This window comes from Thermobia domestica, chromosome 9 (assembly GCF_964235325.1).
Source record: "Thermobia domestica chromosome 9, izTheDome1.hap1.1, whole genome shotgun sequence".
Lineage (NCBI taxonomy): Eukaryota > Metazoa > Arthropoda > Insecta > Zygentoma > Lepismatidae > Thermobia > Thermobia domestica.
The window spans coordinates 186,988,098-187,000,218 of NC_137462.1; the positions used below are offsets into that span (position 1 = coordinate 186,988,098).

Consider the following 12,121-nt stretch of genomic DNA (forward strand, 5'->3'; position numbering starts at 1 on the left):
GCTAATGTTTTACGAACACCGTAAAAAGTGTATATTTACAGTTATCCGAACATGTTTTTTTTTTTTTTTTTTTCCGGTATTAACTTCAAAAATTAGATTACGATTGTATTTGCTGCAAAGAAAGCGTTTGTGGTTCATTTGTTCCCAACTTACTGACAAAGTGTCAAGTATTGGGAGGGGGCAGTGCTGGATTAACCCATCTGGATGCCCGTGGGTAGAAAAAATATGTGGCCCCTGCTGACTTCACCTAATACATTTCTGTGAAAGTACAGAAGGAAAGTTCAGGAAATATGTTTTATATTTTTGATCATATTTTATTTTATGATGATTACTGTATCTTCGTGATTCTTCTTAGATAGCCAGTTGAGATTTTGACTAGAGTGGAGCCTCCTAAGTCCCTCCTTAATCTGGCCCTGAAGGGGGGGGGGGGTATGAAATGTTGCCGAAGACTTACATAGTTTACAAGAATTGAGAGCACAAGAGATACACTTTATCACAAAAAATGTTATAACTTTATGATCTGCCTGAGGAACTTACGCTAGATCTTGCCATTACAATGGCAAATAAGTACTAGTACACTCTCATTATTAACTTTCTTAGATAAACAACTACGTTCTACGATCACAAGATACAAAATAAACCTACCTGTTGCAACAGGTCTTACTAATACAGTTGAAAACTTGATAATTGGACTGTGCGTTAATTTAGTATCTTCCCTTCCACTAACTATATTTATATTATGCAACTTTAAGACATATTTATCATCTTGTTTCTGCAATAACATTATAAAGTCTTCTAACAACACCACATGGAGATCAATCAACTTCTGTCTATTACCAATCCTCCAAATTAATGGCCCTTCATAGATTAATTTGTGCTTTGTGAGGTCCAAATTCTGTAAGGAAAACAGAAGAAAAATATTAGAAACATTACAATTAACTGACTATATTATTTATCGACGAACAACTGTACTATAACACGGAACTCCACTGCGTACGAAAATATACTTGAGACATGTCTTGTAATATGTTTCAATTCCTTGTTATTCGGAAGTATGAATTTAGATATCTTCAGAGATGTTCAAGACTTATTTTTCTTTAATTATAAAACTAAAAGCGAATTTTATTTAGGATGAATTCCAAGAATTTGCCATACGGAAGCGTTACGGATATCAACACCATAAACAAGAAAATATGATCTTTGCGATACAATTTGATGACTTATATATAAAACCAGACGCACAAAGCTGAATTACATGTCTGTTGAATCTATCTTTAAAACATGCATTAGGAACTCATTATAAATTTAGAAGAAAAAGTCTCCCTTTTGTTTTTCCCATATTTAGATCAGCAAGCGTAAAAGAAAAATGACAAGTATATGATATTGATGTTGGAAGACTTTTTGATTTAAACAAACTCTTGAACACCGCTTTCAACTAAATAACTGCTATCAGAAGCACATGAACAACTACAAAATTCTCATACGAATATTATTTTGTAACCTTCCCTTCTTTCTTCTGCATCTTCCACATTGTTTTCGCAAACGAATGACAGATTCGTGTTTCCTAATGCAGAAGGCCTTCACATTTCAAATTTTGTGCTTTATGTTCACGATTCAGGAAAAAAACACTAAATAACAATGAAAATTTTTTCTTACCCCAACCCTTTGGGATGGAATTTGTAAGAATCGTGAAAGTAAACGAGATATTAGTGTTCTGAGAATCAGAACTCTCAAATGCCACATTTCAGGTCTCTCATGTTAAATAAAACATATAACAGTTACATTTTTCAATCTCCTTCGAATAGAATTTTGTAAATTCGTGTATATTAATGCGATTTTGTCTACAGTAAAAATCCCTATATAGAGAATTTCCTGCTTTTATTTCCCAAATTTCAGAAAAAAATACTTTCCTTCATTCCCCTGCGTTTGTTAAACTGATTCTGCGCCACCACTTTTATGATGGTAAAATTTTTAAAATTCCTGTAAAAAAAATATTATATTCATTTACTAAGTACATTAAAACTCATGCATGCAGTGTTTCCGAAAACTCCTCCTGCGTAAGTCATATTGTAGTGCATTCGTGTTCCGTATATTCTAACTGAATGTAATAACAGTAAAATTTCTAGCAGTTCTATATTTATGTCAACTTGAAGAAAATGAAGCAACAAAAACATGAATAGCTACACACAAGAGTATCTTTGTATATTTCCCATGTAATCTACAATGGAAATCTTACCTTAAAGCTCACAAAGGGAACAATACATTTTTGCCAATAATAATATTCTATCTCTTAATTAGTAGTGTATAGCGTATATGTTATTACTACAGAATGGATTTTTATAAAATTTCATATTCTTTATTTTTACCAAACAGCGAAAAATTTACGATCTATACGTTTCGATAGGCGTACACTCCACTGCGCGTAGAAAAATTTTCATATGTCATTTAATAATGCTTCACATTTTGTTTACAATTTAATGTTTATGCCGAAGCTGTCTTAATTATAAAAATCTTCGTGAGCACGCCAACAATCTATTTTTATGTTTATTTATTTATTGTTCTTTAGGTTTTTCTATGCATTTCTACAGCAAACACTACGAAAATATGTTGCCTTAGACCATAAATCCACGCTATTTAAGTATATTGACAACCTTTGTTGAGGATGACTTGTTCTCAAATTTATGAGGATGTTCGGGAGAGAGGAATGGGCTAGTGAATGGAGTTGATTTTGAGTTTAACGTCCCGTTCAGCTGCGAGAATATATGAGACGTGGACATACTGATTAACGTGGAATCCGAACCACTCGATCTCCCGCCGGGAATCGAGGCCAGTGAAGGAAATTTCTCTGTCCATCAGTTGCTGTGTGTCATTGTTTGTTGAACTGTTGTGACAGGACATGGAGAACTATCTTTGAAAATTAAACTTTTCAGTTTAACGTCCCATGATTATGTTCTTTAGGCTAAGAGAGACGAATGATTAAGGGAAGTGAATGATGGAAAAAATCATGGAATGAGAACGTGCGAGGAAAGAGGAGTACCGCGAGAAAATCCACTGACATAATGTTGGCCAAACATGGAGAACCAAAAGCTAGAAATAAGTGATACGAGAATCCTGAAATGGAATTCGAGATTAACCTGAATTTAAATGTTACCGTACAGATGGGAAAAGTTTTATGCACCTGCTGTAAGAAAGAGGTATGTATATTTTTACCCTTTTTAATATAAGAATTATTCTAGTCGATTACTTGGGCAATAATTTTAGTACTTTTGTGAACATTCTAAAGTGCTAGTGTCTTCTTTAGAAATTTCATTTATTTATTTTTGAAACTAAGATGTAACTCAGAGGTAATTTCACATAATATTTTGAACAAGAATTTTTGCAAATGTGGATTACTTAAAAAAGAAAAGTTACTTACTAGTTAAGGTTAATTTGTATTTGTGGGCTATATTGACGTCTGTGGCTTAAGCCAATCTCGATTAGAATCTGCGACCCAGCTACTACTCCGCAGGGATGGGTACCGCTTCCTGCCTTATTACCGGAAAGAGATTATATTGACATTTGGTTTTGGTAGTTTTAGTACTTTCTACATTTTACATTCATTCTTTTAAAACTTTTATAATAAATTGAAAGAAGCTTACTGGACAAAGAATAGTCACCTTTGCTCAAATGCAAAGTTATTTCCTGAAGCTCCACAGATATCACTGCAGTCATACCTGCAGAAACTTGTGGCCTCTCCCCTCCTTGCTAAATCGAGACGGTTATCAGGGTCAGAGGTGGTGTTACTCGATATTACCGTGATTTTTTGTTCGGTGAGCTTAGTTAACAGCCATTGTTCCATTGACATATTACATTCTAAGCCTTCTGTAATTGAATCATTTGTCTGTTGAAAGTGATGTAACTCAAATTAAATATCGATTATTTTCCAAATAGTAAGTGCTGTAGCAATTTACATGGTAAGTACAAAGTTCCAGTTGTAGCTGCATACTAAATCAGCGTTGTACGTGAAGAATGTTGGAAGAGGGAAATTATCTATTCCAGCAGAGGTTAATATTCAGAATGTAGCACGACACAAGTATACTCCTATCAAATCATGTAATGCGAAGCAAAGCTTCTTATCATGCAAAATTATTTTCACCGACATGTGATTCAAATTGATTCCAGAGAACGTAAGAAACTTGAGTTATTTACTGCAACAAACAGGAGCTCTGTGTATTATGTGTAGTATATACTGAGAAAGTAATTTTGTGACCAAAGTCGTTTATTACATTTATTGAACATGCGAACATTGGGAAAAATTTAGAAAAACTTTCATATTTCTTCATACTCTGTCATTTTCAATTTCATATTTGCCTAAAATTTTCTTAATAAAAATCCGTTTTCTAGTTATTACATAAATCTCTTTATTATTTTCTCTCGAGTCTTATTTTAGTCAGTTCTTTTTCAGCCTATCTTCCTACTACTTCTAGATTGGTAGGACTGTAACGTTCAATGTCAAGTTCAGTGGAAAGACAACCTCCAAACCAGGGGCGGATCCAGGACCGACTTCTGGGGGGGAGGGGGCGGTGGGTTATCATACTGCTACTTTTAAGGGCTCCAAACTTTGGGATGGGTTTTATTTATATATATAAAATAAGAAAGTTTCCTCTTCTGGGGGGCAATCGCCCCGATCGCCCCCCCCCCCTTGGATCTGCCCCTGCTCCAAACTCAAGAAAAGTTCGCTGGCATACAGTATGATAAGACACCAAGTTTCTAAAAGGTAGCATATCATATGATTTTCAATGTCTCAAAATATGAAATGCTGTTGTCTAAGTAAAACGCACAAAACATAATAATTTGTTTGTATCGATCTCAAGCGGAATATTCTCTATAGATTGCCAAGAGTAACATTATAACAAAGTACGGATCAGTAACCCTTGAAGTTCCGAAAAAAGTAATATACGCTGATTACAATATTTCGTTGTTATCGATCTTACTGATATATCAGAATTACCGTAATCTTAGAACGTTGTAATGCTACCCTGAATCAGGCGTTCGTGCAACACTATACAATAGTATTCGACGACTGAAAGCCAAGACGGAATAAATAATAATAATAATAATAATAATAATAATAATAATAAAAAGCATGAACATTGCGTCATGATGATTCTCTTATTTTCAGGAATGATTTCTATTGGGTTGTCATATGTGACGAAAACTAAGTATAATAGGTCAGTCGTAGTCCCTTAGAATGAATGAATTTTAGAACGCTTCCGAGACCACTGTCCTATTCACAAAAGTTATTGATGGAAGCATGTGTGGTTTACACCTATTCATCACTCTTTCTTATTTGGAAATAGGCTCTAAATACGGATTGAAACTATGCTAAACTAGAAGACTGTATTATCTATATGAGGACAAAAGTAATTTCTTTCAATGCAGTTTGAAATCTTGGCTGTAGTACAAGGTATTCTGTTATCATCTATCCCTTACTCACCTTCAGATGCAAACATATTCACCCTACGATTCCTTTCTCGGATATTACGACAGCCAGTAGTTTTCCGAGATGTCTGTAGATGGATTAAAATGGCCCATTCTGAACAGATGAAAGTAAAACATCTCTATCCCCCTCCCTCGTACAAGCGGAAATTTCTAGAAAAGCTCAGACATATATCTCCGCTTTTTAAATGGAGTATTTATTTTCCAAGTTTTATCTTTCTAGCTTGAAAGGTTCGTAAGATACTAAATTGTTCATATATTTTGACCCTGCTCTTCTTAGGATTTGCATTTTAATCAAAGTAACATGGTAAAATCCTAAGTAGGGCCAAGTTCTACTCATGTACCGAAAATTATCAAAATCAGTGTAGCGGTCTACAAGAAGTTCAGGGCCAAACATTTCTTAATTTCATTTTTATTATATATATTTATTGTCTTTATTTTACTGCAGGGACAACATCTGCATCAACAGCTCGCGGCAGTTTATATATTATATTTTGCAAATGTGTGAGGGTTAAAAACAGAAATATGACCTATGTATTTCAAGACTGAAGTTGCAGACACACTATGCATAAGTCCAGGGGGGGGGGGCATGATAGAGCAACTACTTACAAGGTAAAAGTGGTAAAATCAGTTGGGAGTGAGACTGGTATAGAATAAGGTTAGAAGGCCACGGACTAGTAATGTTATGAAATAATGCATATGCCTATATTATGATACTGAGTTGATAGGTTTTATGCTGTGCAAATAGTGTGTTTAGAACTGGAAACGGATAAGGACGGATTAGTACTCATGGAATAATTTGTATCTTCCTTGTTCAGTAATTGACTCTACTATTTAAAGATGTTACGTGGATTATTTATGGCTTATTTATAGCTGATTATTTGTATTAACTCATCGTGGAATGATGAAAGCATAAAGTAATAAATACATAAAGTGCATTAAGTGTGTATGTTGATTTGATTCGGTTGTAAACTCTAACACTGAACCTAGTAACGTGCCTTTGAAGGAATTATTGATACACACTATTCTGAATTATAAATAAGAACAGTTTCTGGTGCAGTTTCAGTTTAAGTGTTCCTTTAATAACTCATTTAAATTACATGGAATAATTTAACGAAATTATTATACATTAGTTTATGTTCTGTGGTTTGACATTGAATCAACTACAACTTTTTTCAGTTTCTTTTATTTAGTTTCCGCGATCTTTTTTTGATTCAACTGAGTGAATGGTAGGATTATCAGTTGCCGAAAACAATGATTTACGTCTTAATGTTAGTTATGGATAAATAGATATGACTTCATTAAATTCAATTCATTGTATTGTACACCGTGAGCAACCGATGATGAAAGCAGCAGCGGCTCTCGAAATGATTTAACCAGGATAAATACAATGGCACTATAAAGGTACTCACATCATTAATTTGTTACTACTTATTTAAATTGTGTCTTTGGATACTTTTATATAAAGCATTAAAATAAATCATTCAACTCCATGTGAAATCAGTGAAATCACTGTGCTCAATGATTTTGTACAGCGCACTTTCAGAAAATACAGGAAAATTTTAAAACACTGCGGATGCTAAGGGGGAAATGAGAGAAAACAGTTTATCAGAAGTACCTAATTTCACGAGGTGCAGTATTTCAGAACGTGAAATTCCGACTAATTAAAAAATAAGCAAAAACTTGTTCCAGTGCTTTTGGAAACAACTCTGAAAGGGGAAAAATACGAATCTCGAAGGATAAGATGGAAAATTAGGATCTTCAAACTATAAGAGTGAAATTCGACATACATAAATTTTAAAATTCAACTAGTGCAAGACATTTTTCGAAATTTTAACTCGTAAGAATAGGGACTTCACAACTTACATTGTTATATTTTTCAAAGAAAATCAAGTTCCTTGTGCACTATCGTATGGCATCTCAGGATTTCTCGGTCTACAGAATTAATATATCTTACTTGAACAAATTTTGGGGATTCCACCCTGACCGGAAGAAGACAAATTTTACTATAAATATAAGCTTATTTTGATACATTCTACTAAAAACCTGAAATCTGGAACATCTGGATGTTGCTTCTGGGAATACGAAATTCATTTTCTTGCATGAATTGAATTGGAGAACGCAGGGTTCTGTGGTACTATATTTATTCCAAGAATTAACTACCGGACTGATTTATGATTAAAACCAATAGATTTATGATTAAAACCAATACGATTTCATTGCCTCGCGTGGGTTCAACGCAACCTGCTGTTCAGCATAGGCCAACTGTTGCCAGAAGCTCTAATCTCCCAGTCGCCGAACTTGTCGCTAAACAAAATGAAGGAAAACATACGCCGCAGTTTGAAATAACTTTAATTACTGGAACTTAGTATCCTATTTTAGCACTAAGGGTATATTTAATATTTTCTTAAAGCTGATTCTGAACAACATAAATGCACCATTATATTCGAATTATGGAAATAGAACAAACAATATGAAAATGTATTTACAATAGAGATAATTTGTGTGTAGTGTGCTTTCATATACGTACTTTACATTCTACTTTAAAGCGCCAAGACGAAGCAATATATTTAATATTAATGTTTCAATTTAACTTCATCTTCACATCTTTCTTGTTGCACCGTCAGTTACAGATAATACAAGTGCTTTATTATTATTTTTTTATTTTTTTTTATTTTTTAAAATCAACTTACAGGTCGACAGCGGTGAGCGGGTCGTGGCCACAAGTGAAAACACCAAAACATCATTTGGCAGCAGGATTACCAACTATAGAATATGTTGCAATAATCTGCGTCCCAAGTAAAATACCATCCACGCATTTTTGTTTGATCGAACGTCGTGAGAAATGTAAGAGAATTTTGAAATATTATTCACTACGTAATTAACTTAATAATGTTGTGCAAGATTATTTAATACTGTGTTTAGAGAGAATTTGATAAATTTAGTTGGATGACTGGTAATTGATGGACAACTGGGTTTTCCGCCAGTAACATTGATTTATAATCTGTGGTTCGCGGAACAATAGGTTTTACTACAAATAGAGGATGCTAGGATTTGAACCAGGGATTTCAGCGATACTGAAACCAGAACGCTAAATGCTAACTTTTACTTGTTTTCATTACTTACAGGAAAGAAATTGAGATTTACTTTAGGGAGTCTATCATCTGAAAAGTATTTAAATTCCCGGCACATGTCATTTTTCATAACTGTTCACCGAAATCCGCGGGGTGTATGCATTGACCTCACCACCTGAACATTTCTTATTACCCCTGCCTCATGTCTTATCCCCGATTGCAGAACTTTCTTTGTCTTTCTGCGATGAGCTTTTGTTTGTAAGTCTGCAGGAATTCTGCAAAAATTTTCCGCAGAAGAAACACTTGTAATTCTTAAAAATACGCTTTACGCGACGTAACAATCAGTTCAAACTATATTTATGCGAATAGTCCGTCCATTTAAGACATTTACACATAGCAGGCATGTTTTTATACTTTTCTGTTGGCTATTTTTTCTCCTCTGGAAATTTTTCTGCACAAGCGTGGCATATTTTCTGCGATTACATCGCAGATCGCGGCATGTTCTGCTATGGGGGTCTTATCTACCGTAGATATCCCCTTTGTATTCGGCAAAGAACCAGAAAGAAAAACAAAATCAGTCGGCATTCTCATTCACTTGAAAATCAGTAAAATCGGAGAGGTTTACAAAAATGATACACTGCAATATAACATCACACTTGCGTTGGACAAAGGAGTTTTTCGAACGCTGCTTATTATAAATAAATTTATTTCAATTCATTACGGCGACATACAGCTAGCAGCGAAGTAAATTCTTACGATGCCCTTGGCGAGAAATGTTCGCAGAGCCCTGGGCAAGGAAAGTTTGGAACGTCTGTTTTTTTTTTCTTTTTCAAGTGGCGGCAGCAATAATAATAATAATAATAATAATAATAATAATAATAATAATAATAATAATAATAATAATAATAATAATTCGGAATCAATCTCACCGACGTTATTAGTGCTAACCAAATGAAAGATTTGTTTGCTTTCATTACTGAAATGTTAAATTAAGCTCACTACCTGGCACCTATGTTAGTGCCCTAATATTACAGGAATAGAAGATAAGTTTCTCTTAAGCCACCATTAGGTAATGTCTTATGTAAACAAATTCGAATTCATAATTGTTTGTATTTACATTATTAATCATTGAATAGATGGGTCTTTATAGAAGTCAGTGTCAAATTGTATTTAGGCTCGTAGTCTGCGAGGCCTCGGAAAGCGTGAGGCCCTGAGTCAATGCCCACCGCTTCTGACGCTACTGACACAACAAATGCATCATTAACTATTGAATACTAATAATAATTTTCAAATGGTCACGCAGTCTTGTTTAATATTAGAAGAAAGCACAAGGTTTTATTATTTCTGAAATAACCATTCTTTCTGTTGTTCGTACTTAGATCGTTTAAGAAACGATACCGAGCATTAACAATATGTATTATCTGCTATCGACTCTGCCTCTCCCTCTCGATTACTTTCTGGTTTTGTCTCTAGCACGTCTAGTTTCCTAACGCTTTAAGCCGTTGGCAACTCTGTAAAAACGCCGTCTTCTACGATGCAAACACTCGATACTAGCGGCTTCAGGAAAAGGGAGCTAGCGCTTGGTGGTACTGTATCTCTACCAGTGTTAAGCTAATTAACTTTTTCAGAATAACTTTCACTGTAGTATATTCAGAATAAAGGAAGCATTTAAATAACTTAGTTTTAAAGCCACAAAATCTTAAAATTAATCTAGTTCTTTTAGTCAGAACAAAGGAATTCCGAAGCAGGAATGGAAAATAGATTATTTACCAGAAAATAGCAAAGACATGATTACACACACTGTAAAAGAGTACAGTAAGCTTTCTCGCTAAATGTTTCATCAGTTGGGGAGAAGAATAAGCAGGAAGAAAAACTAATGCTGTACAGTACATCACTTTCCATTTCCGCTCTGGGATTTGTTTGGTTCAACTTTATACGTATACTGGTGGTTAAATAAATAAATCTTTTTCTGTCACCAGTAAATATTGATATTATATATATATAGTTTGGCAAAGAGAATAATTACCATTGATGTGACAAAAACTGTATATCTATTTACCTCCTGTAATTCTACTAATTTCAAAATTAAGTTAGATACTTGGAATATAAACATGGGAAATGGTAACATACCATACATTCTGGAAGAACTGTAGCATAGAAAAATGCTATTAAATATTAAGTCGCGATCCAACCAAGCCTACTAACATCAACCAATCAAGCCAGTTTCATTAGCTACTTAATACAGAAACTTTTTCATTTTTTTTTTATCCTACTATAAGTAAAATAGTAAGTCTGCAAGTACAACACCCAGACAACCGTGAACGTGAACACCATAGAAGGATCAAATGGAATACTATTGGTTGGAAACTAATGTCAAAGCTTAATTATCACATGAAGGGGGAGACAGGGAGCCAGAATGGATGAACAAATAAGGAGAAAATTAAGGTTTATAATGACTCAAAAATATGATGTTACAGAATTGACAGGACAAGAAGAATTAACAGTACAAGCAAACAAGCTAAAAATGAAGTCAATAACTGAAATCTAAAATAAAAGGACAAAGTGTAGACAAAATAGGAATATTTCATTTTATTTTGGAGAGTCGAAATTCGAAAGGACCAAGACACGATTAAATTATTTTTTTTTTGTGCAATATATCATAAATAAAACGCAAAACTGGAATTTCGTAAATGAGTTCGTTCTATTATTTCATTCTTAATTTTTTTTCATCTTTAGAAATTATCATCACTTTTGTTTTGTACATGATTCTTTTTAGATTTCTCTTTGTCAACTGTTATTCCCAAAGCTTCAGCTTTTCTTTAAATCTCACTATTAGCACTAGATAGGATTACAACAAACAGATACCAGAAGCATATCGACAATAAAAAATGGGGATTTTATTGAAAAGTTGAGACAAACTATAAGAATTATAATGGAGATAGAATCAAAGAGCTTTGCACTGAAAACAATTCAGTAATAATTAGCACCAAATTTGAACGTACAAATATCCGTCTACACACCATGAAAACCATCAAACAGAAAATTCACATTACTACCTAGAAAAATCTCGAAATAAATCTAAGATGTAAGAATCATGAGGAGTATGACTCATTATATATTACCATATGACCATTATATATTACTAATAAAATTAATAGTAACAAGAGAAGATAGAAGGAAACTTAACTTACTTTAAAAAAGGAAAATCAAAGATCGAATAAAAAATATATGAGAAGGCGGCCCCAAAAAAAATTATAAACAAAAAGAGAAGAAATCCATAAAAACTTTCTACAGGAAGAAATTAGGAATGAATAGCTATGAAGACAATTTTAATTAACTACAGACGACAAAGCACATTTGTGAGAAGTCGAATATTGGAGGATCACTAATTAGAAATCCAAGAAGGATGGGGAGGGACTTGGAAATACAATCTATCAACTAAAAAGGATCGCTATTAGATAGAAGTTAACGAAGTAATGATACAAAGAACGCTTGGGAAAACTTCGGAGAGAGTTACAGGGTAATTATGAAGAAAATGTAAAGTTATTGCATAGTGCTTGAAAAGTGAA

At 33.7% G+C, this 12,121-nt stretch overlaps 1 protein-coding gene across 13 annotated transcripts in view; it reads right to left on the bottom strand.

Moving 5' to 3' along the window:
* RhoGEF2 (Rho guanine nucleotide exchange factor 2) overlaps positions 1-12,121 on the bottom strand; it is a 656,727-nt gene that overhangs the window by 187,572 nt on the left and 457,034 nt on the right. For all 13 annotated transcript variants that reach the window (XM_081725662.1, XM_081725656.1, XM_081725658.1 and 10 more), the window contains one exon: positions 646-895. In XM_081725662.1, coding sequence (XP_081581788.1) covers positions 646-895 — 250 coding nt within the window. The remainder of the gene's footprint in view (positions 1-645; positions 896-12,121) is intronic.